This window comes from Bos javanicus, chromosome 5, assembly GCF_032452875.1.
Source record: "Bos javanicus breed banteng chromosome 5, ARS-OSU_banteng_1.0, whole genome shotgun sequence".
Lineage (NCBI taxonomy): Eukaryota > Metazoa > Chordata > Mammalia > Artiodactyla > Bovidae > Bos > Bos javanicus.
The window spans coordinates 27772474-27796982 of record NC_083872.1 but is presented as its reverse complement, the minus strand read 5'-3'; the positions used below and the strand labels follow the sequence as shown (position 1 = coordinate 27796982).

The following is a 24509-nucleotide window of genomic DNA, read 5'->3' as shown; positions in this document are numbered from 1 at the left end:
GGTCAGGAGAGCCCAAGGACGACTCCCCGAGTCTGAAATTAAGAATTCAGTTCTAGAACCTGATTCCATGTAAGCTCAGGAGCATCTTTCTTCAATCTAACTCAACTTCCTTTTTTCCAACTGGAGTTGCCTTCAATTCTTCTCTTCCGTGAGAAACAGTTCCTTCCTGCTCCTCTGGCATCCAGGGGGTTCTGTCTCATCGCTCTTATAGCTCAGTCTGTCTGAGTCCTAGAACTCTATCCTATTCCTCCATCAGATTGACAGGTCCCTCTGGATTAAGGTCCTTCCCTCCCTGCTCCCCTGAGTTCAGCCAAGGCCTTGGTATCAGAGATACTCAGGACAAATGTGAAACAGACTGGAGGTCAGGACAAAGCTCGTTTGTGTCTTCTACTCTTCGGTGGAGCCTCAGCTTCCCTTGGGACCCTAATGGGCCAGCCAGATAGTGCCTGGGGGTAGATGACTGACACAGCCTCCACTGAACCAATCACAGAACATAATAACAGCCAAGGTGTTTACCCCACAGGGAACAAGGCTCTGGGGACAGTGGTGAGTGCTGGAAGGTGGCGCCAGCCACAGATAAACAGATAGAGGAGTCTGTGGTGTTCTGGAGGGCAAGAGGTGGGCTCTCTTTGCTACCTAAGAGGAGATGCTATAGTCCATTCTCTCCAGAAAGGGGAGGACATCAGTGTGACTGGGTGATCATTAGGCCATTCAAGAAACTCAGGATTGTGCTTTCCACAATCTCATGAAAATGAGATTTCTCTCTCTGCCCCATGATTTTAGCCAGTGGTTGTTTTTGTTTTTTTTTTCCCCCTATGAACACAAAAATTAGTTTATAAGTTCTGGTCACTGAGTTTAAAAAAAGGTTTTAAATTGAAGCAGGAAAAACTTACATAGAATTGTAACTTACATAGAGCCTGGTGCAGAGAATGGACCAAGTGAACACACTCCAAGAGTGTGAACAGCTCACATGGGGTACCTGCTACCAGAATGCCAGTGTGTCTGCGCCCCTGGCTTTCAAAAGGAACCTTTGAAGTCTCCCTTTTCTTGGACACCTTCTAAGAAGCTGAGACACTTAGCCATCTGAGACCAAGCCATTTCTGCCCAGAGGTAGGTGTTGGCCACCCCTAGGCAGGAACAGGTAAGGGAACAGGTAAATGACCTTTTCTTATCCTCCAGTGAAGGGTCAACTGGCTGGATGAATCAAGAACTCCTCAACCCTCAGGCTCACCTTAGAGATTATGAAAAGGCAAAAGTGACACATCCAGGCTTCAGAGACATCAGATATGTGAGGACATGGGCAGGTCGAAACGTGGCTGAAGCCTGATAAGCAGGGTTCTCATTGCCCCTGACGGCAGCTCGCTGTGTCACCTCAGGCCCTGTGACCAACTCTGCCACTAGTTCTGAGAGACAGCAACCCCTGGATTGCTGGATGGGGCCGGAAATAGCACCCTCTGAAACTAGAGGTCAGCAGTCTAACATGGATGAAACTGTTTAAGCAAGGGTTTGCCAGTGGGTCTCTTTTGCCCCAGAACACTAGTTCTAAGGAAATTAATAGATATCATGTAGAAAAAAACTGTAGGGGTGGATTCATTGCTGGGTTGAAAAAAAAAAGAGTTAAGGAAGCATCTTATTGCAGGATCACTTAAAACACTTAGTGCTCCTGCTACACCAGAGTGAGCAACACTCAGTGCTTTCTCGCATGGTGACTGGGAAATGAAATTCTAATTCTTTTTCTTATACTTTTTAATATTTTTGAATTTTCTAATATAAGCATATAATTTTTAATATAAAATTTTTTTAATTGGAGACTAATTACTTTACAATATTGTATTGGTTTTGCCGTATATTGACATGAATCTGTGATAGGTGTACACATGTCCCCCATTCTGAAGTCCCCTCCCACCTCCCTCCCCGTACCGTCCCTCTGGGTCATCCCAGTGCACCAGCCCCGAGCACCCTGTATCCTGCATTGACCTGGACTGGCAATTCGTTTCACATATGATATATACATGTTTCAATGCCATTCTCCCAAATCATCCCACCCTCGCCCTCTCCCACAGAGTCCAAAAGACTGTTCTATACATCTGTGTCTCTTTTGCTGTTTCGCATACAGGGTTATCGTTACCATCTTTCTAAATTCCATATACATGCGTTATTATACTGTATTGGTGTTTTTCTTTCTGGCTTATTTCACTCTGTATAATAGGCTCCAGTTTCATCCACCTCATTAGAACTGATTCAAATGTATTCTTTTTAATGGCTGAGTTACTCCATTGTGTATATGTACCACAGCTTTCTTATCCATTCATCTGCTGATGGACATCTAGGTTGCTTCCATGTCCTGGCTATTATAAACAGTGCTGCGATGAACATTGGGGTACACGTACCTCTTTCCCTTCTGGTTTCCTCAGTGTGTATGCCCAGCAGTGGGATTGCTGGGTCATAAGGCAGTTCTATTTCCAGTTTTTTAAGGACTCTCCACACTGTTCTCCATAGTGGCTGTACTAGTTTGCATTCCCACCAACATTATAAGAGGGTTACTTTTTCTCCACACCCTCTCCAGCATTTATTGCTTGTAGATTTTTGGATTGCAGCCATTCTGACTGGCGTGAAATGGTACCTCATAGTGGTTTTGATTTGTATTTCTCTGATAATGAGTGATGTTGAGCATCTTTTCATGTGTTTGTTAGCCATCTGTATGTCTTCTTTGGAGAAATGTCTATTTAGTTCTTTGGCCCATTTTTTGATTGGGTCATTTATTTTTTTGGAATTGAGCTGCAGGAGTTGCTTATATATTTTTGAGATTAGTTGTGTGTCAGTTGCTTCGTTTGCTATTATTTTCTCCCATTCTGAAGTCTGTCTTTTCACCTTGCTTATAGTTTCCTTTGTTGTGCAGAAGCTTTTAAGTTTAACTAGGTCCCATTTGTTTATTTTTGCTTTTATTTCCAATATTCTTGGAGGTGGGTCATAGAGGATCCTTTTGTGATTTATGTCGGAGAGTGTTTTGCCTATGTTCTCCTCTAGGAGTTTTATAGTTTCTAGTCTTACGTTTAGATCTTTAATCCATTTTGAGTTTATTTTTGTGTATGGTGTTAGAAAGTGTTCTAGTTTCATTCTTTTACAAGTGGTTGACCAGTTTTCCCTGTACCACTTGTTAAAGAGATTGTCTTTTCCCCATTGTATAGTCTTGCCTCCTTTGTCAAAGAGAAGGTGTCCATAGGTGTGTGGATTTATCTCTGGGCTTTGTATTTTGTTCCATTGACCAGATCACAACAGACAACACAGAAATACAAAGGATCATAAGAGACTACTATCAGCAACTATATGACAATAAAATGGACAACTTGGAAGAAATGGACAAATTCTTAGAAAAGTGCAACTTTCCAAAACTGAACCAGGAAGAACTAGAAAATCTTAACAGACCCATCACAAGCACGGAAATTGAAACTGTAATCAGAAATCTTCCAGCAAATAAAAGCCCAGGTCCAGATGTCTTCACAGCTGAATTCTACCAAAAATTTAGAGAAGAGCTAACACCTATCCTACTCAAACTCTTCCAGAAAATTGCATAAGGTAAACTTCCAAACTCATTCTATGAGGCCACCATCACCCTAATACCAAAACCTGACAAAGATGCCACAAAAAAAGAAAACTACAGGCCAATATCACTGATGAACATAGATGCAAATTCCTTTAAAATTCTAGCAAACAGAATCCAACAACATATTAAAAAGATCATACATCATGACCAAATGGGCTTTATCCCAGGGATGCAAGGATTCTTCAATATATGCAAATCAATCGATGTAATATACCACATTAACAAATTGAAAAATAAAAACCATATGATTATCTCAATAGATGCAGAGAAAGCCTTTGACAAAATTCAACATTCATTTATGATTAAAAAAAAAACAACCCTCCAGAAAGCGGGAATAGAATGAACATACCTCAGCATAATAAAAGCTATATATCATTTTTGTAAGTGAGTTTTTAAAAAATTTTACTTAACATTTTCAATTATTACAGAACACTGGCTATATTCCCCCATTATACAATATATCCTTGAGTCTACCCTACACCTGAAAGTTTGTACCTCCTACCCCAATATTTCCCCTCCCCCTTCCCACTATTAGTATGAGTGTTGTTTTTTTCCCCAAAAAAATTTGGAGAAGAAAGTAGAATGCTGATTCCAGTATCAGAAATAAAGTACTGTTATAATAAAAAACTCAAGGCTTTCCAAACCTTTTTTTAGGTCACAGAGCTCCTCTCCTTGACCAAATATAGGAATCAGGGTTTTAAGGAATATACTTTAAGAAATACTGAACAAGTCTTCTCTAGTCCACTATTAAGTAGACAAATTTCCAAGTCCAAACAAATTTACAGTATCTCCTTAAAAACCTGAAGGAGATCTAAGTGTAATAAATATAATGTGCAGACTGATCTGGTTGATAGCAACATGTCTCCAGTTACACTGTCAAAACCAAAGGGAAGTTGTTTATGTGGACTGGAGGGCAGATGCCAGCATCACCCCAACACCACTCAATGGAGTTACCTTCTGGTGGGAACTGATGGCTGTCCCTACATTGAGGAAGGTTGTACCGAGGACTGCCAGTGCCTACCAAGTGCCCTTGGCTCCTCCCCATTTCCCAGCCTCCTTTGGGATTTGGCTGGAGATTGGGGCCATGGTGGCCAGTTGAGTGCGAGTGGCATTAAAGTGTGTCATTCCTAGAGTGAGGCAGTCAGCAGCCTGCATACTTCTTGAATCTCTCTTTTCTCCTACCCTAGTAACTCTGGAAACCGGGTATTCCAAGTGACAGGGCTACAAAACACAAGAGGCTCGGCTCCTGAGACATCCACTGTCACAACCATATAGATGAGATGCCTTAGACTGGGAATGAGAAATGAGCCCTTTTCATGTTAAGTTAAACCACTGAGACTTCAAGGTTTTCCCACGGGGGCAGTCAGTGTTAATTACCTGAATCCAAGCATAGAAGTTAAGTGATAGAAATCTCTCTTAATAGACAATACTCTTTATCCTTAGTTCCTGTTAGTGAAATGTCTTATCGTTATTAGACCTTCTCTACTTTTCCTCTCACTTAAGCTTCTTGAAAGCAGAGTGTATCCTAGTAATAGTAAGAGCTATAATAGTAACAGTGATTTATTAACAACCATTTGTGGAACACATACTATGTGGCAGTCACTAAATTAAAGAATTCTCCTACATTCTCTCATTAACTGTAATTCTCATGACAACTTTACGAGGGAACTACTATTATTAACCCCTTTTTACACCTGAGGAAATGGAGACTCATGGGACAGAAGTCACAGAGTGAGTGGTGGAGGAGGCCCTCAGTTGGGTCTATCTGGCACCCAAGATCTAGGCTTCTCCCACGAGCTCTACAGAATGAAATCCCAGCTCCTTAGCAGACATAGGGCCTCTCTGATGTGGCTACTGCCCGCCTCCTCAGCTTCAGGTGCCACTGCCCCCTCCCTCTCCACCTTCAGAACCTCTTCAGCCTTCCTCTTCACACTCGGGCAACCGTGACCTGCTTATACCATCTAGTGCCCCTGGGTACAATGCCCACTTCTTCTTGTCTGCCTAGTAAGCTCCATCCTCTCAAAACTCCATAGGTGATGCCTCCTCTGCCAGCCTCTCCTGACCTCCCTGAAGTTCCCACTCTCCTCTGTGCTGCCTCTGATTTCTTATGTTGCCCATATCCCACCTGGGTTACATTTTTTTTGTGGTTACATCTTCATTAAAAGTTCATGCTAAATCGCTTCAGTCGTGCCCAACTATTTGCGACCCTATGGACTGTAGCCTGCCAGGTTCCTCTGTCCATGGGGTTTCTCCAGGCAAGAATACTAGAGTGGTTTGCCATTTCCTCCTCCAGGGGATCTTCCCAACCCAGGGATTGAACCTGCGTCTCTTATGTCTCCTGCATTGGCATTGGTTTCTTTACCACTAACACCACTAGGAAGACCCTCATTAAGAGTTTGGACCCTTTTCTTTTTCTTTTCCCCAAATAATTTTTTGTTGACTTTATTCCCATCTTTTATGATAAAGTGATTTTCTTTTTCACATTAGAAATGAAAAAAGTTGTATATATTTCATTTAAATGAAAACTTTTTTTTTCCTATTTGAGAATATGTAGTGATAATATTTAGATATATACCTAGAGATCAAGTCATAGCCTGGAAATGCCATTGCCTTGCTTCTTTGACAGTACAAGAGGATACATTTACATATGCACTCCAAGCTTTTTGAAAGAAGACATAATCATTTTGTTTGAGATCTAGTTATAATTCTCCAACCCTTTTGTTTTGTCAGATTAATCAACAACTAGAATGATAGATGCAAAGAACTGACTCATTGGGAAATACCTGATTCTGGGAAAGATTGAAGGCAAGAGGAGAGGATGAGATGGTTGGATGGCATCACCGACTCAATGGTCATGAATTTGAGCAAGCTCCAGGAGTTGGTGATGGACAGGGAAGCCTGGTGTGCTGCAGTCCATGGGGTCTCAAAGAGTCGGACACAACTGAGCAACTGAACTGAACTGAGGATGATAGATAGATGGAAATGGATATATATATTTATATATATCTGTTTTGCTGACATTATCTGTTCTTGACATAGACCTTTTTGCTGTATATGTATATTCATTTTGTTTCTCTTGACATGAGGAGAGGGAAAACCTATTTAATTGCTGAGAACAGCCCCCATTTATAACAAAGTACTTTATATATAATGGGCAACCAGGACTTATTTAATGGAGCATGGGCCTTTTTCTATATCACTATATCCACTATATCACTATATCACTATATCACTATATCACTAACTCATGCCAGGCATGTGATAGCTACTTCCTAAAGATTCCTTGACTTGACCACCTTTCTTTACTGGCCCCAAGAGTGTCTTCCCTGTGACTAGTTATTCAGCCAGCCAGTTCTCCTTTGGGCAATCAATAAACTGCATATAGTTTATAAGATGGTTTCTTTAAAGTTTAGATTTTGTTAATTGCTTTACCAGCAGCATGGGAAATAGATGGGGAAACAGTGGAAACAGTGTCAGACTTTATTTTGGGGGGCTCCAAAATCACTACAGATGGTGACTGCAGCCATGAAATTAAAAGACGCTTACTCCTTGGAAGAAAAGTTATGACCATCCTAGATAGCATATTCAAAAGCAGAGACATTACTTTGCCAACAAAGGTCCGTCTAGTCAAGGCTATGGTTTTTCCAGTGGTCATGTATGGATGTAAGAGTTGGACTGTGAAGAAAGCTGAGCGCCGAAGAATTGATGCTTTTGAACTGTGGTGTTGGAGAAGACTCTTGAGAGTCCCTTGGACTGCAAGGAGATCCAACCAGTCCATTCTAAAGGAGATCAGCCCTGGGTATTCTTTGGAAGGAATGATGCTAAAGCTGAAACTCCAGTACTTTGGCCACCTCATGTGAAGAGTTGATTCATTGGAAAACTCTGGGAACTCCCTCCCTCTGATGCTGGGAGAGGTTGGGGGCAGGAGGAAAAGGGGATGACAGAGGATGAGATGGCTGAATGGCATCACTGACTTGATAGACGTGAGTTTGAGAACTCTGGGAGATGGTAATGGACAGCGAGGCCTGGCATGTTGTGATTCATGGGATCACAGAGAGTTGGACACGACTGAGCGACTGAACTGAACTGAAATGAAACACCTTTCAGTGAGCTCATTATGGTTTGAATCACAAAGATCAAGAACAAGATTCTGTTTCCACTTAACATTTACTAAGCATGAACTTTGTGCCAGAAATTGCACAGAACATCTTCATATTGCCTCATTTTAGCTTGACTACAATCTGGTGGTTAATTCTGCTTATTTTATAGCTACAGAAATGAGGCTCAAAGAGGTTGAAAGCTTTGCCCATGATCACCATTTGCAGGGATTGAATCTGAATTCAAGGCTATCAACCTGAACTCTAGGACTCTGTCTGGACCCATAGGGACCCTGTTCAGATGCACCTGTGAGCCCTGGTCTCAGTGTGTGCTGGCCTCTCACTTACTCTTTGCTTCCTGTTGCATGCTGCCAGCATGATTTTGGCCTGGGGGCCTATGAGAAAGCTCTGAGCACAGGAGTGTTTTGGAAGTTGAGTGACATGCAACAGAGATGGCCCCCACGCTTAAACACAACTCATACATACATACATGTGCATTCACGTCCACCTCAACCCAGTAAAACTTCCCCAAGGATCAAGAGAACATGGGTCATTAATTAAAACAGAATCTACCTTTGATCTTTGTCCAGAGAACAAAGAGCAGCCAAAACTTGAGCCCCAGGCTTTCTGGAACTGGCCTTCTGCTGCCTCTTGGCCAATTTTTTTTAATTGGAGTATAGTTGCTTTACAATGTTGTGTTCATTTCTGCTGTACAGCAAAGTGAATCCACTATGCATATACATATATCCTCTCTTTTTTTGGATTGCCTTTCCATCTAGGTCATTTGTTCTCTATGATTATATCTCTATTTCTGCTTTGCAAATAGGGTTATCTGTACCATTTTTCTGGATTCCATATATATGTGTTAATATACAATATCTGTTTTTCTGTTTGGCCAGTTTTAAATTTTGCCACAAGACAAATCTTGGCTCCCTGTCTGTCCCAACAATCTAGACGTTCTCAAAGATTTTCCATTCACCCGTGCATTGACCTGAGAAAAGCGTGACTTCAAAGGTTCATCTGCTGGAGATGGGGGACAGAGATGAATCCTCAGTATTACAAAATCCAATGAAGGTGACCGTGGGGTCCTGCCATCCATGCAAGGATGTCTTTCACTCAGCTCAAAGGTTACTTTGGGGTTCTTTGAAAGACACCGGGCCTCGGGTTCCAGGACATTGACCTCTATTTACAGAAGAGATTTTTCCTAAGAGGTAGATTCCCTTAGGAGAGAGAAACAGCATGAGTTGTATAAATTTATTGGTAAGATGAGGAAGCAGGGAAGAAAGGCCTGAACGAGGACAAGAACGCACATGCTGCGAGCACAAATCACTTCACCGACGGGCCAGTCAGCAGGGCTTCTCCTGGCTGTAGTCTGCAGGGACCATGCAAGGTAAATACAGCTAATGCCCAAGGGTTTCCCCAGAGCTGATGCTGATCTAAGAAGAGACAGTCCTTGCAGGTCTGTCAGGGGACCTGTAATTGTCTGTACCCAAGGAGCACATGGCCAAATAACTACCTAAACCAGGGCACAGAAGGGGAAGCAGGAGGACTGGGATTGCCCTTGAGACAAAAGCTTCATCTGTGAGGGGCTTACAGCCAGGAAAGGGTCAAGTCTTTATCCCTGGCAATTCTGCAGGAAGGGGAGGCTGCATTAAGAAGCCTCTAAGTATGGAGGCAGAAGGATGGGCTAGCATCCTGACTCCTCATTAAGAAAGACTAAGGCAGAGAATTTCGAGAGAGATGACAGTGGTGAAGAAAAGCAAGGAGGAGGTGATGACAAATGTGATGGAGGAATATCCCTGAAAAAGGGAGTCCAGGAGAAACCAAAGCAAGCTGTCTGGACAGCTGTCTTTCACTTTATCTTGGGGTCTTCTTGGTGGGTGAGCTCAGAGCTGGGGTCTTTCCCAGCAGGTCCTTGATTTCACTTGTACTCCCCAACCTGGTTTTGGCCTCCCCGCGGGGGCTGCAGTTCCCACTGCCAGTGACACAGCCCCCCAGCAGGAAGCCATAGCCCCCGCCAACAGAGCTGGGCCGATAGCCATAGGTCCCGCTGCCGCTGTACCCAAAGCCGGCTCCTGTGCCTGCAGTCCCGGCCATGGAGCTGCTGATGACGGCTGTGGAAGACAGAGGGAGGACTAATAAGTGCGTGTCCCAGGACAGGACTGACCCAAAGTCCTCTCCAGCCTCCCAGCTCTAACTAGATTAAATGTGTCCCTCCTAAGTAATACTCCACATCAACTGGGGACTTGGCTTTAGTGACATATGCTCAATTCCTGAGCAGCTTGAGCACCAGGAGAATCAGCCCAGATCCCACAGGACCCCCAAGCCCAATGCCTTCTCATTCTTCGAACAAACAGGAGTAGCAGGGGCTTCCCCCCAAAGAGCAGATGACGCCTAAGCATCATGTAAGCCAGCAAATCTTGCGTTTAACTTAAGAAGACATTCTTAATTTTTTCCAAAGAATTTCCTGAGTGCTTGATACAGGTGAGTTTTTTCTGGCTTCTCTCAGGAGACCAGGCTGAATCCTTTGGGGCAGCATCTCAACTGCTTGTGCACGATGTTTCTGTGCACACCTGAGTCTCACTCCAGGTGAGGAGGTGCCCTTCTTCCTACTCACAGCTTCCGGCATGCAGCAAAGCCAGGATGGGGGGTGGCAGAAGAGCGTGGGGCTGAGAGTCTTATGAGTGAGGTTTCTGGGGAAGGGGCCAGGAATGGGGAAGTGTGAAATGTCAGAATGTGATGGGAAGCTGACCCCATCAAGGAAGAGGCTGCAGGTCTCAGCACAGGAGGTGATTAGGACAATGTTGCTCTAGCAGGCAGAACCCAGGCTGTTCCATGGGGGTCCTGGTGGTAGGGGACCACTTCCTTTGTGTTCATTAATAGGCTAAAAATACTCTTTCAGGGGTGTGAAATACTCACATATGCTCACAGAATTGGTGTATTCTCCAGACATCCTGCAAGGGGACAAAGGCACAGGTGAATCTCCATCACATGGAATCTGAGTTACCCTCAGCCCAGCCTGCAACCAGCAGCCAGGCTAGTGCGGCCTCTGCAAGTCCTCCAGCTGGCCAGGTGGCATGAACTGCCCTGGGTGACTCTAAGCACCTCTCTCTGGTCTCTCCCCTTAGGAGATGTGTGAACTTGCAACCCTGGAGCCCCTGTGGTAACACCACCTCCCAGGGGCCCTCCTGCTGTGCTTCCCATCAGCCCACTTCTTCATCCCTGTGGGGCTACTGTCTGAATAAATACAAGTGTAGAAATACTGGCATCAGGAGTTGCCACTAAGGAACTAACTTTATGACTTTAGGACCAATAAGTTCTCTTCTCTGGGTCTCATTCATAAAATAATGCTAGGTTAGAATGGGGGTTTTCAAGTGTCAACACTTCATGTACTACCCTTTCAACTGTTGCTATGATCACATATAACTCATACTGTTATACGTTTAGTATTTTTCATTGACTGTCTTCTATGACAAAAAATGTATTTCTCTTAAAAGGAAGTTTTATATCAACAGGGTACATAGAAAAAGAGCATCACTGGACCAAAAAAAGACAAAAACAGTAGCAGTGAAAATAAATAAAACAAAAAAATTTTGGCTAGATATTGTCTGCTCAGAGACTTTGAACCTAGGATCTACCATCTCTTTACTAATAGAGATATTTACAAGTGTCAGGTCAGTGTCATATATACAAGAGCACCACGCTGAAGCTTTCTCCTTGTTGTAGTCTGAAGATTGGAAAGAAAACCATAAAGGAAATCACCTCTTATTATCTGACAGGATGCTGTTTAAGGCTATGTTTGTAAGTGACCTAAAAAGTATCTCCAACCCCTCCAACAGCCTGCCACTCATACCTGGGAAATTAAGTCAGAGGATTCCAAAAGTCCTTCCAGCCCTAACATTCTAAGAGCCCTCCCATCACCTACCTGCACTCCTCGCCCTCCAGCAGCTTGCGGTAGGTGGCGATCTCGATGTCCAGAGCCAGCTTGGTGCTCATCAGCTCCTGGTACTCACACATCATTCTGGCCAGCTCCTCCTTGGCCTGGAGCAGGGCGGCCTCCAGCTCATCCAGCTTGGCCTGAGCATCCTTCAGGGCACAGTGGCCCCGCTGCTCAGCGTCAGTGATGGCCGTCTCCAGGTTGGAGCACTGAGGACCAGGAGGTGGCATTGCCCCTGTGTTCTAAGGTACCCTTCCCTTCACTGCCCCCCTCCAAGTGCTTGCTGTGGTTGGACCATGCTCTATCCTGCCCACTTCCTAGAGCAAAGCCACATCCATGGAGTTAGTGTCCTGTCAACCTGGAACTGAGAGGCTTGTTATTCTCAGCCCCTTGGCTTTCTGAAAAGGCCTTTCCAATTATTCCAGGATTCAGGTGAGAGCTAAGTGTGGAAGGATGAGAACAGAGGCTCCATCTGAGGAAAGGAGTTCTGAGATGGAAGACCCTGAGAAGAAGGGACATGGGGGAAGCATGTGTGACTGACAGTTTACCCCTCCCTTGGGAGTGAGCCAGGAAACCCCAAAGCCCCTTCACCTGCTTCTTCACACTCTCAGTCTCTGAGCGCAGCCTTTGGATGAGCCGGGTCAGCTCTGCGATCTCATTCTTGGTGTGTTTGAGGTCATCCCCATGCCGACCGGCCGCCAGCTGCAGCTCCTGGAACTAGGGTGAGAGGGGCCAACACAGGAACCTAAGCTCAGCCTAGCGGGCCGTGCCTTTGCCTGGGGAGTGTGGTAGAAATGGGTAGGGGTCCCCAGCTTCACCAGGCCTATCAACAGCCTCCCGCTCAGACTTCTGTTCTTTGACTTGATTTATCTGCCTTCAGCAGAGATGATCTCACTGAAGGTTTTGGCCATAAGGACAGTCGAAAGTCTCACATCCTCTACACTGCAGCTTTGCAACACACAACTTTGATTATGATACTCTTCTGCTGATAGCGCCTCAAAGTAAAGGTAAGATTCAAACAACTCCTAGCCTGGCATCAAGGTGCCTTGAGATCTGACTCTATTAGGCTCTTCAGGCTCAGTTCTTACTGCCCTCATCTATCACCTACCTGATTCCGCACCTCTGCCAAACAGTTTCAGGTTCCATAAGGAGCCCATGTGCTCTTAAATCTCTGAGTCTGTGCACGAGCCCCTCCCTCCTGCTAAAAAACCCTTCCCCATTCATCCTCTCTTTTCCCCGAATCAGGTCCAGCTCAGCCAGGGCAGACTCACTTTCTCCAGGAGGCCTTCACTGGTCCCTGCTTGGGTGCCCATCTGTGCCCATAGTCCCTGGCATGCCAGTCTGTAGATCTTACCACTCTGTACTGTGACCACACATTTCAATGTCTTTCCCATCAGAATCAGAATGACTGGGTGGCAGGGACCTTTAGTTTTATTTCTGAATTCCCAGTATCTAGCACAGAGTCTGGCTAGAAAAGGGGTCTGGTTGGTGAATGAATGAATTAATAAGTGAACCAAAGAGGGAGCTGATGAGCCACCAATCTATTTTTTCTGGGACTTCCTCCCCTTCATAGCTCAACTGAGTTCCAGGCTACTGGCAGTCTTGCTGGACATGGAGGCACATTTTGTGCGTATGGGAGTGCAGGGGTAGATTTGGTTATATCCTATCACCATGGGTCATGAATTTGGAGTCCTCTATTAGTTTGGGATTATTCCTGCATTTGATGTCATCCATTGAATAATCAACAGAGAGTACTCCATTTTTACCCCAGAATATGGTAATCTCCATCACTTACCAGCTAAATGACCTTGACAAGTGACATAAGGGGAACACAAAGAACATGTGACATTCAGAACTCCAGTGACTCTGCACTGCCTGTCTGTCTCCGAGGGGTTGGGCTTGCCAGTTGTCTAATATCTGGCTCTAGCATGGTCCTAGAGTCAGGATTCTTCTTAAAGATGCCAAGTTCCCTGGAAGGTACGGGGCACTTCTCACTGCGCTCCTGTGTTTTATCTTTGGTGCCAGGTCAGGTGGCCTTCTGCATCTTTGCACAGTAGCTCTCCTCACCAGGGCACTAAGTCCCTGATTCTGACACCAAGTCATCTCCTCCTGAGACAGGAGATTAAACTCCTGCCATTCAGCTCCCAAGGGATCCCAAGCCCTTCTCATAAATCCTCCTCAACCAGAGTCACCTCCTGACTTTCTGTCTAAGTGCTATGGAACATCAGACATGTAGATTCAGACCCAGCTCCATCACTTATCAGCTAAATGACCTTGGAAAGTTATTTAAACTCCTTGAACCCCACTTCTTCACCTTCAAGAGGGGAGTAATAATAAGCATTCACAGTACTGTTTCTGGGATGACACTGATGCCATTCCTCTCAGTGAGTGCTTGCCCTGAGCTGGAGAAATCCTGGTGTGGGTAACCTCAAGAAAAAAATGAACCCACATTATGTTTATGCCTAATTCTTCTAGAAGGAATCTGGGATTAAGCACTGGTCACTGACAATCCAGAATGATTGGGCCACATAGCCATCCCTGATCCTGGCTGGAAGCTGGAATGTAGAAGGATATGGGGACTGGGGACTTGAGTTCGCACCTTTATCAAGAAGCCTTGGCCTGAGTTGTCTTCTAGGCCATGAAAGCCTCCCTTCCTCACACCCTTGCAGGTCAAATCTTTCTGCCCCTGAGGTAGCAAGGGGGCAGGGGGAGGGGCAAGATAAGGTCTCAAGAGTGTGGGTTTCCCTTGAGAAGGAACCTGATAAACCTCAAGGACAATTAGGAAGTCACCACTTTGATCTGAGAAACTAAATTATCTGAAGACTCATTTTCCCGCCTACAACCCATGAGAGGAGTCAAGATCTAAGGGACTCAAACCTCCCCCTTTCTCCTCGGAGTTGGACTTGAATGAAAAGATAGGAATGACCTGATCTCAGATGAGACTCCATAATTTATTGTCATTAACAAAGGAGTTGAGATGCTAACTACTCACGTTTTCCTTCTTCCCAGAATTAGTTCAAAACTCTCTGCCTCTAAGGACATGGCTCCCTACTTGCCCCACCCAGACCTAGTTCCCTAACCTGTGTCTCCCCAAGGTTCGTGTTTCTGTGACACACTCATTTGCACTCAGCTGTGTGTTTTCTCTGATGGCTTCATGGTTCCTAAGGACAGAGCTGCCATCTCTTCCTTCTCTGGGGCTTCCCCAGCACCCTGGACAATGCTGTGCTCCTAGCGAGCATGTAGGCCATGGTGGGTCATGGGATGGACCAGAGGCCCCAGAACACATGACCTTGGAGAGTTGTGCAGCTCACCTTGGTCTGGTACAGCGCCTCGGCCTCCGCCTTGCTCTTGAGAGCAATGTCCTCATACTGGGCCCTGACCTCAGCAATGATGCTGTTCAGGTCCAGGTTCCGGTTGTTGTCCATGGACAGGATGACAGATGTGTCACTGATGTGGGACTGCATCTGAGCAATCTCCTGCAGGGGCAACAAGGAAGCTTGAAATGCCCTTTGTGAGCAGAAGAATGTGCTAAGGTGATGGGCCTGCCCCAGACCCATCCCCAGACCCTCCCAAATAGACTCAAGTTGTGGTCCCCAAAACCTCCAAGAATGGAGTTCACTGGTCCAGAGGTTCCAACACCACACCTAAAACTGCCGCATGGTTTTGAAGTAGCCCAAGAAGAAACCAGCCCCCATGACTGTCACCTGAGATCGGTCAGGAGTGCAGAAGGTGGAGGCGAGACAGCCTGGCCACCACACAAGGGACAGTAAGGACATTTGAGAGCCCGTGAATGGGCCAACAGGCTGAGGCTTGAAACCAGATGGTCACAGAGGCGGTAGAAAGGGTGTGAGACTTTCACCTCCATCCCTGGGGAGTCGTGCTTAGACCCGAGGAAATTCCCAAGCCGCAAAGAGAAGACAAGCAGAAGTGAGAATATGCGTGGCTGAGGGTCAGTGGGGACCCCTTAGGGCCCCATGGCTTCCTGAAGGATGTGAGAGGGGACAGCTGGTGGCCAGGCTGGAGTGGATGGCACACATCATTGGATGTACCCAGATTGGTGTCACTTGCTTTGCTCTACAAAACTCCCAGCATCCCAACACTGAAGATTCCCTGGGCTCTTAAAGTTCCTGATGAGTTAGTAACCACTTATTCACACATCTGTCCTTCCAGACGATGGAGCCAGGATGGGTACAGGAACTGGGGGAGACTTACCCCCTCGTACAGGCACGTAAAGAACTTGATTTCTCTCTCCAGGGCATCCACCTTGGCCTGCAGCTCCACCTTGCTCATGTACGCTGCATCCACGTCCTAGGGGAATCCAGAGAGCCCCTGACATCGCCCTTCTTCAAGCCCAGACAGGGGTCTCCAAGGCGCTGGCCCCCCACACCCAGTTCAGTGACTAGCTGCCCCAGAAAATGGAATCAAGACACAGGGGTCAAGAAGTGACCCCCACCCGAACTCACTGCAAGACCCTGAGCAGGTTCCTTATGCCTCCGGAACTCCTCTTGCCCCATCCAAGAATGGAATCTTTTTATTGCCTACTTTGTCTCAAAGAGAGTATGGGAGAGAGCCCTACCTCCCTATGGTCAGTCACACGGTGGTCAGAGCTGAAGGTGGCCAGAGACAGAGTTGGAAGGTGAACCTGCAGCCCTTCTCAAAGCATATGCTGTTTCCCCAAGCCACCATGGGCGTGGCCTGGGAGTGACTGTCCACGTCTGCACTCCTGCCCATTTACACAAGACATAGGCCTGAACAAAGTGAAGTGCACTGGGTAAACATCAAGGTGTCCCCAAGCCGCAAATCCCTCCACCTTCTCCTGTGCCCTTCAGCTCCGGGCCCTTCTGCAGTGGGTAGAGACTCCAGTCTTTCCTCTGATTCACCTCCCTCACCCCCTACACTCCTCACCTCCTACACTCCTTACCCTGCTGGACCGAGGGACATGCATCCTGTCCTCACCTTCTTAAGCACCACAAATTCATTCTCAGCAGTTGTGCGCTTGTTTATTTCCTCCTCATACCTGCAGGAGAAGCATCACAATGAGAAGGGTGTGTGTGGGTGTGGGTGTGGGTGGGTGTGTTCTCATCATGAAAGAAGAGATGCGATGCCCATGTTATGTACCTTTTAATAGATATTATTTTACATTTTTGCAAATCTGCCCAACTCATTAGGACTATGTGGCCAGTGTAGTGGGCAGGGTTTGAAGCAACCTCCTCCTGGACCTGGGGACTGGATGGCTTGGGTCTAGATTTCCTCTGAAGCCTGGAGAGTGAAAAGGTTCTTCCTCCTCCCTCTCTGTCCAAATCACAGGAACACACCACTGCCCCTCTCTCAGTCATGATTCTTGTGTCACCCCAGCTGCCTGACACCCCTATCAATAACTTCACCCCATTGCCAAGTGTGAGTCCCAAGGCAGTCAGACTGTCCCCTGGGACAGGAGGAAGGAACATGGCCTAAATGTCCAGGATCTGAGGGAAGTGAAAGGAAGCCCGATGGAAAGTCCAGCTCCCTGCCCAGCTGGTAGGTTCTTGGGAACTTGGGGGCAACTTGAACAAGCTTAGGACCTGAGAGGCTATGGTATGTACACCTGGGCTCTTGTGAATGGGGAGCAAGAGAGCCACCAACTAGGACAGCCTCCCCACTGCCCAAAATGCTGGCTGTCCCCTCTCTAACCCACCTGGCCACCCAGAGAAGGCCCTGATCCTGTCTGGGCAGAGGATCTCAGGATGGGTCACTCTCACCTGAGCTCAGTGCCCCTGAGGCCAGAGGCATACATCTCAGTGACTGTGGGGAGAGCCTGGGCCCAGGAGGTGGTCAGCCTGGGCGCAGGGTTCCACTCACCTCTTCTTGTAGTCCTCCACCACATCACACATGCTCCTCAGCTCTGAGTCCAGCCTCACCCGGTCCCCCGACAGCATCTCCAGCTGCTTCCGCAGGTTGCTGATGTAGCCCTCGAGGATGGGCTCCAGGTTGTTCTTACAGTTGTCCAGATCCTGCTGCTGCAGCAGCTCCCACTTGGTCCCCAGCACCTGGTTCTGCTGCTCCAGGAACCTCACCTGGAATCCAGCCAACCAATAGTCAATGGCAAGAAGCCAGGGAATTTTCTTTCCTGGACAGTAGCTGTGTTCCCTCACGTTACATAGCCTCATCCCTCAGAAAATGACTCTCTTACCCCTTCCCACCCAGGTCCTTTGTCTGAATGCAGTTATCTTTTGGGGATCAGCCACTGACATCAGGAGGGGCCTCATTATCCTCGCTTGCCCCTCATCAAGATCTATCTCCTATGCACCTGTCCTTACCTGCCCAGACCAGTGTCGATGGTTAGCCTGATCCACCTTTCTTGGGTGAGTCCTTAGGCGTGTAACCTGGCCATACTGGCCTTCACGCTCTTAGGGACCCCTTCTCTGGGTTTCTGGTGGCCTGGCCTGTGCTCTGCCTACTCTGTCTCCTCCATCACCGCCTCTCCCAGCCCAGCCAGAGGCCGGTATCCAATTGATCTGGGGTCTCGAGCCCTCCCATGTTGCCTTCATTTCTGGCTGCCTATGACCTCAGAGGATTTCCCCAGGGGGAGAACCAGCCTTTTCAATTTGCAATCTACGAACATTCCACCATTCCCTCACACAAAACCCTCCAGTGGTTCCACATCACCTACATGGTCAAGCCCAAATTCCCTTCTTGTGCTTTTCCAATGTGCCAGTGCCTCTCCCACCATTCATCCAACACACAAACCCCAGTTCTCCCCACTCTTCAGACAAGTCCCATCAGGCCGCATGTGACTCTTCCCTCTCCTTGGGTTGCCTTTCTCCACCTCTGTCTGGCAAACTCCTACTCATGCATCACTGCCCTCCCTCACCGTCACCCGTGGTGAGCTTCCCCTGCTCCCCTAAGCTTGGGAAATGTTTATTTCCCCAAACCCTCCTACCCCTTTGCTCTTCAGTGGTCCTCAAACGTAAGAGTGTCTTGACATCACCAGGGGGCTTGTTAAAACACAGATTTCTGGGCCCCACTCCCAGAATTTGTAGTTCAGTAGGTATGAGGTGGAGCCTGAGAATGTGCATTTCCAACAAGTGCCAAGGTGATGCTGACCGATAGCGGCTCATGGACCCCTTTTGAGAACCGCTGTTCTCGCGTACCACTGATCCCCATCTGCCTTGCCTTATAGTTTAGGGTGTATTATAGGTTATGAGTCTGTCTTTCAACCAGAGTCTGAGCTGGTCTGGGTCCCATGAGAGGAGGAACTGGGCCTTAGAATTTCTAGATATCCTAAGCTGCCACAGACCTTGTCTTTCTCCAGGAATTCCCACCTTGTCGATGAAGGAGGCGAACTTGTTGTTCAGAGCCTTGATCTGCTCCCGCTCCTGGGCACACACTTTCTGGATCTCGGGGTCCAGCTCCACATTGAGGGGAGCCAAGAGGCTCTTGTTGACGATGACCTGGTGGATGCCCCCAGATGGGCACAGGGATGGGCACATGGGCCCCAGGGCCACACTGCCAAACATGCTGCTGGCAAAGCCGCTGGCTCGGCCTCGGCTAAACCCATAGCCCCCTGCCCGCCCACTGCCTCTGGCCACGTTGAAAGAGACGCTCTGGGCACACCCCAGGCTGTACAGGCTCTGGCTTCCGAAGCCCCTGCTGAGCCCTTTGCTCCCTGCCCTGTAGGAGGGTGAGCTGCTCCCAGAGAGGACAACTGAGCATCCGCTGAAGGCCCCCTTGGCAGCAGCTCCCGACTTGTAGGTGAATTGGCGGCTCATGCTGGGGAGGCCAGCGAGCTGGAAAGAGATGCCAACCCTTAGGTGAGATGTAGCTTACCAGCCTACGGTCTCAGATGCCTCCTTTATAGGGCTCGGGAGGGAGCCACTGCCCTAATTTGTGGGCTTAGTTTGCCCGGAGCAAATCATTTTTTCCCAGCAAAATCAGAGACACTGGGCAAATAACTTAAACCTCCCAGAGTGCTAGGCTTGCAAGCCTTGCTCCTGTAATTTGAGTCTTATCTAATTAACATGGGATAATTAGGCTGACTGAATTATCCCTAGAAAGATCTTGGGAAGTTTGTCACAGCCTCAAAATTGCCCTTCCCCAGGGCGTGGGACTGAGGGGACCAGACTGCGGGGGCGCAGAGGGGAGACCTTTAACTGACAGCAGCATCTGTGAGAGATTTCACTACTGTACCAGAATCAGATGGGCTGCACCCAGGACCCTGGCTAAGCTGCTTTTATGTGGTTAGAAAGAGGCTCCGCGGCCTGGCTTCCCAGGGTTCCCGGAGGCAGTCTCATGGCTGGCCTGGGCCATGGAAGATGAGCCCACCAGGAATCCAGGCCCAGTCCTCTGGTTGCAGGGCCCTCTGTGCCCTCCCAGGCTAGTCTCCTGCTCCTCTGTGCCAACCAGGCTGCCCTGCACACCTTTCGCTACACACACTGACTTTGTTCTGGACTATCCCATCACTGCCACCCTTAACCTTGAAGTCTGGTGGTATTGTCACCATTCACAGTGGCTCACACTGGTGCAGCGCTTTCCAGCATTAAAATAGCTCCTCATATACAGAAGCTCATTTAATTCACTAGACCTGGAGAGCAGCTGTGAGGGTCCACCTTCCACAAATGGAAAAACAGGAACTCATACGTTTGCTGTTATAGTTGAGGATCACATTTCATGAGCCTTTCTTTGTATGAGTCCCAGAGGAAACAAACACCAGGCCCTGGTCTTGAGAACTCTTTTGGCTGATCTTCTGACCCCACGTTCGAAGCTCTGCAGGCCTTATTTGTTTGTCCAGCCAGCCAGCCGTTCATGTGTTTGTTCATCCATCTGTCTGTTCATTTAACACACTTCTGTTGAGAGTTGACTCTGTCCCAGGTCTTAAACTAGGTTCTGGGGTCATAAATTAATAAGACAGAAACCTGGTTCACAATTCTAAGGGAGAGAGTAGACATTTGAATTGTATTAGATCCTTGATATTACCAAATTATATGACCCAAGAGTTTCACAATTCCCAATTCCAAATACATTCACAGTACATACTTTCCTCCGTAAAAATGCAATTGTTTCACTAGGCAAGTGCTCAAATGAACAGTTTGCCAATCCCTCTTTTTCATTTCTGTGCAGAGATTTTGGCCTTACTCTGCATTATAATATAACAGTATGATGCTTCTACAACTATTGTACCAAGCAATTGCCAAATTCAACCTCCTCTTCTTTTTTATACAAAAAAAGCTATTTTCTATTTAAGAATAATCATTTTCTTGGACAGTCTCAATTTCACTATCAGCCATAGTCCTTAGCAATCTTTTCAGTCTTCTTTCCCTAGACACTAAGGTTTTTTCCTCTGCACTTCACAGCCGTGAAACAAGGCTGTGCTGTGATGAGGACATAGAGTGTCCTAGCCAGGAGCACTCCCTAATTGATTCCTTTCCATATGTCAGTGATTCAGACCCGTAGTGTCTCAGCAAAACTGTTCAATACAGACTGCTGTCGTGGGCCTTGAGCTCATTCCCTAAGGGCTGAAAGCAAGTATTCGCACTCAGAAAGCAGTGCAGTGTGTGAGTGCCCTCCCCCTACATGGCCTTGACTTCCCCTCTCCCCCACTGGCCTTCTCTCCTTGGGAACCTGCCACAGAGATACCCTGGAAAACCTTCTCTGATCACATCCCAGTCTAGCCACTCCTCTCTGGCCAGCTTCCCCAAACTGTACCGATTATCTATGCTAACTCCCTGTCTCTACCTGTGTTCCAGGTGTGTGCCAATCCTCCCAAACAGCCAGAAAGTTTCCTGAGGACAAGATCCAAATCCCATCTTCCCTCTACTCCTCTTTAGTTACCTCGCAGAACTGGGGTGGAGGAAGGGTTCCCAGGAAGCCATGGAGGAGACAAAGAGATGCTTCAGTGACCCTTGAAAGCATTTCTCCTAAGGACAGGATCCTCAGTACCTACCTTTAAATCTCTCCTAAGTGGCTTTTCAAATAGTGGGTCCCTTGCATTTCATATCCTGGCCCTGCCCTCACCTGGGGAATCAATGTCCACTGAACCCTTATCTAATTTTCATGCAGTTACTAAGTCAGTCCCATTTCCCACAGAGGGGCAGTGCTACCACGAGCCTTTGCTCAAGCCTCTGGGGCATGTATCTCTGAGGAATCAGCCCAAAGAAAGCAGAAAGCCAATCCCCATCACCCTCATGAGCATTAAAATCATGTTGTAAAAGAATATTTAAGTATTTCTTATCCAGAAAGATGGAGCAGACAGACTTTCTTCTGACACTGCTCTAGCAGGAGAAATGGTGTGAACTCACTCCACTTACCACAACTAGAAACCTGGACATGACAGATATAATAAATATAGGAAGATCTTAAAGGTGGAGAGAAGAAAGTACAGCAACTAGGGGCTTCAGGAGCTAAGGACGATGGGATTAATGTATCAGTTCAGTCACTCAGTCATGTCTAACTCTTTGCGACCCCATGAATCGCAGCACGCCAGGCCTCCCTGTCCATCACCAACTCCCGGAGTTCACTCAGACTCACCTCCATCGAGTCGGTGATGCCATCCAGCCATCTCATCCTCTGTCATCCCCTTTTCCTCCTGCCCCCAATCCCTCCCAGCATCAGAGTCTTTTCCAATGAGTAAACACTACTATATATAAAATAGATAACCTACAAGGACCTATTCCTATTGTGTAGCACAGGGAACTATACCCAATATTTTGTAATAACCTATAGAATCAAAGAATCTGAAGAGAATGTATGTGTGCATGTATAACTGCATCTGTGTGCTGTACACCTGAAACTAACACAACATGCAAATCAGCTATACTTCAGTTTAAAAAAGAAAACAAACTCAGAGAACTAAAAGAAGAAATTCAAGTCATATGGAGTGTATTCTCTGATCACAAGGAATAAAACCGGAAATAAAACATTTTTTTAATTTTTAAAAAACAAGATTTCAGGAATTCCCTGGCGGTCCAGTGGTTAAGACTGTGTGCTCTCACAACCGAGAGCCCAGGTTCAATACCTGGTTGGGGAACTAGGATCCTACAAGCTGCACACTGTGGCCAAAAAAAAAAAAAAATTGTAAAAAAACAAAATTTTTTCCAAACACTTAGAAACTAAACAATTTACGTCTAAATAACTCATGGGTCAAAAAAGAAGTCTCAAGGGAAAATTTTTAAATACTTATTTCCAAATGAGGTCATATTCAGAAGTACTGAGTGTTAAGACTTCAATATAACTTTTTTGAGGAAACAATTCAACCCATAACAGAGATCAAAAGCACAATCTATCAAACAAAACCCTCAAGTTAAGTTTCACACTTTAGACAAAAATTGACTCATAAGACAATAGACTTAAAACGTAAACCTAAAAACCTTTTGGAGAAAATCTTCAGTATGCAGGACTATGGATATATGGAGAAAACTATAATTTGAAAAGATACATGCACCCCAGTGTTCACTGTAGCACTATTTACAATAGCCAAGACATGGAAGCAACCTCAATGTCCATCAACAGAAGATATGCAATGGAATATTACTCAGCCACAAAAAGGAATGAAATAATGCCATTTGCAGCAACATGATGGACCTAAAGATTGTCATGCTGAGCAAAGTAAGTCAGACAAAGACAGACATATATATATGATATCACTATATGTGGAATCTTAAAAAGTGATACAAATGAGCTTATCTACAAAACAGAAATAGTCACAGATGTAGAAAACAAACTTACAGTTACCTGGGGGAGTAGTGGGGAGGGATAAATTGGGAGACTGGGATTGACATATACAGACTACTATATACAAAATAGATCACTAGCAAGGACCTATTGTATAGCACAGGAAACTCTGCTCAAAACTCTGTGATGACCTGTATGAGAAAAGAATCTTGAAAAAAGTGGATATATGTATACGTATAACTGATTCACTTTGTTGTACACCTAAAGTTAACACAAAATTGTAAATCAACAATATTCCAACTTAAAAAAAAACCTTTTTAAAGACTTTTAGGAAGAGAATAGCAATGCAAAAGGAAAAATATGCATATGAAAAGGTTTCTTCAATAAGACATAATTGCTAATTCAAACAAGGGGATATTGCTTCACCACCAAATTAAAAAATATTGATTACTTGGTACTGGCCAGGATAAAGTGACAAGGACTTTCTTGTAGAATGTCACTACTTTTTGGAGGACAGTTGAGCATTATAAATTAGGAATTTTAGAAAGACGTTATGTTTGAGCAAATATTCTTTTCCTACTTTGAGAAATTTATTATTCATTTTTGGGAAAAAAGGAAGTATGGCAAAAGATGTTTGGTGGTGGTTTAGTAGCTAAGTCGTGTTGGGCTCTTTGCAACCTCATGGACTGTAGCCCATGGACAGAGGAGCCTGGTGGGCTACAGTCCATGGGATCACAAAGACTACAACAGGACAGAGTGACTGAGCATGGATACACACCAGTGAACCACAGTCATGATTCAACTGTACTCAATAAACCTCACAATACCTCCAGAACTGAAAATTCCTAAAACTCGCCTGTGTCCTGTTTCATTATTTTACTTTCAGAAAAGAACTCTCCAAAGTACAAATTCCTTCCACCATTGGCTTTTCCTAGTTAAGGAAAAGAACATCTAATCCTTGCCCTAATTCTCATTCTTTTTCCAGTCGAGGCTCATCCTACTCAGTGTGTGTGTGTGTGTGTGTGTGTCCAATTGCTAAGTTTTGTCTGACCCTTTGCAACCCCATGGAGCCCACCAGGCTCCTCTGTCCAGAGGATTCTCCAAGCAAGAATACTGGAGTAGGTTGCCATTTCCTTCTCCAGGGGATCTTCCTGACCAGATAGCAATGACTAATAGCTCCTGGCTACTCACTTCTGCCAAGGCTTGACATTAAACACACATCACA

The 24509-nt window shown here is 46.1% G+C and overlaps 1 protein-coding gene across 1 annotated transcript; it reads right to left on the bottom strand.

The window, feature by feature from the left end:
• Positions 1–7685: 7685 nt before the first annotated feature.
• KRT73 (keratin 73) lies at positions 7686–24440 on the bottom strand. The gene is made up of 9 exons (XM_061415998.1): positions 18940–24440; positions 17477–17691; positions 16595–16655; positions 15851–15946; positions 14950–15114; positions 12230–12355; positions 11627–11847; positions 10621–10655; positions 7686–9815 (listed from the first exon to the last, which is right to left on the bottom strand). Exons 1-9 carry the CDS (start codon positions 19384–19386, stop codon positions 9559–9561), a joined length of 1623 nt encoding a protein of 540 aa, XP_061271982.1. The 5' UTR covers positions 19387–24440; the 3' UTR covers positions 7686–9558.
• Between the last annotated feature and the right edge of the window lie 69 nt (positions 24441–24509).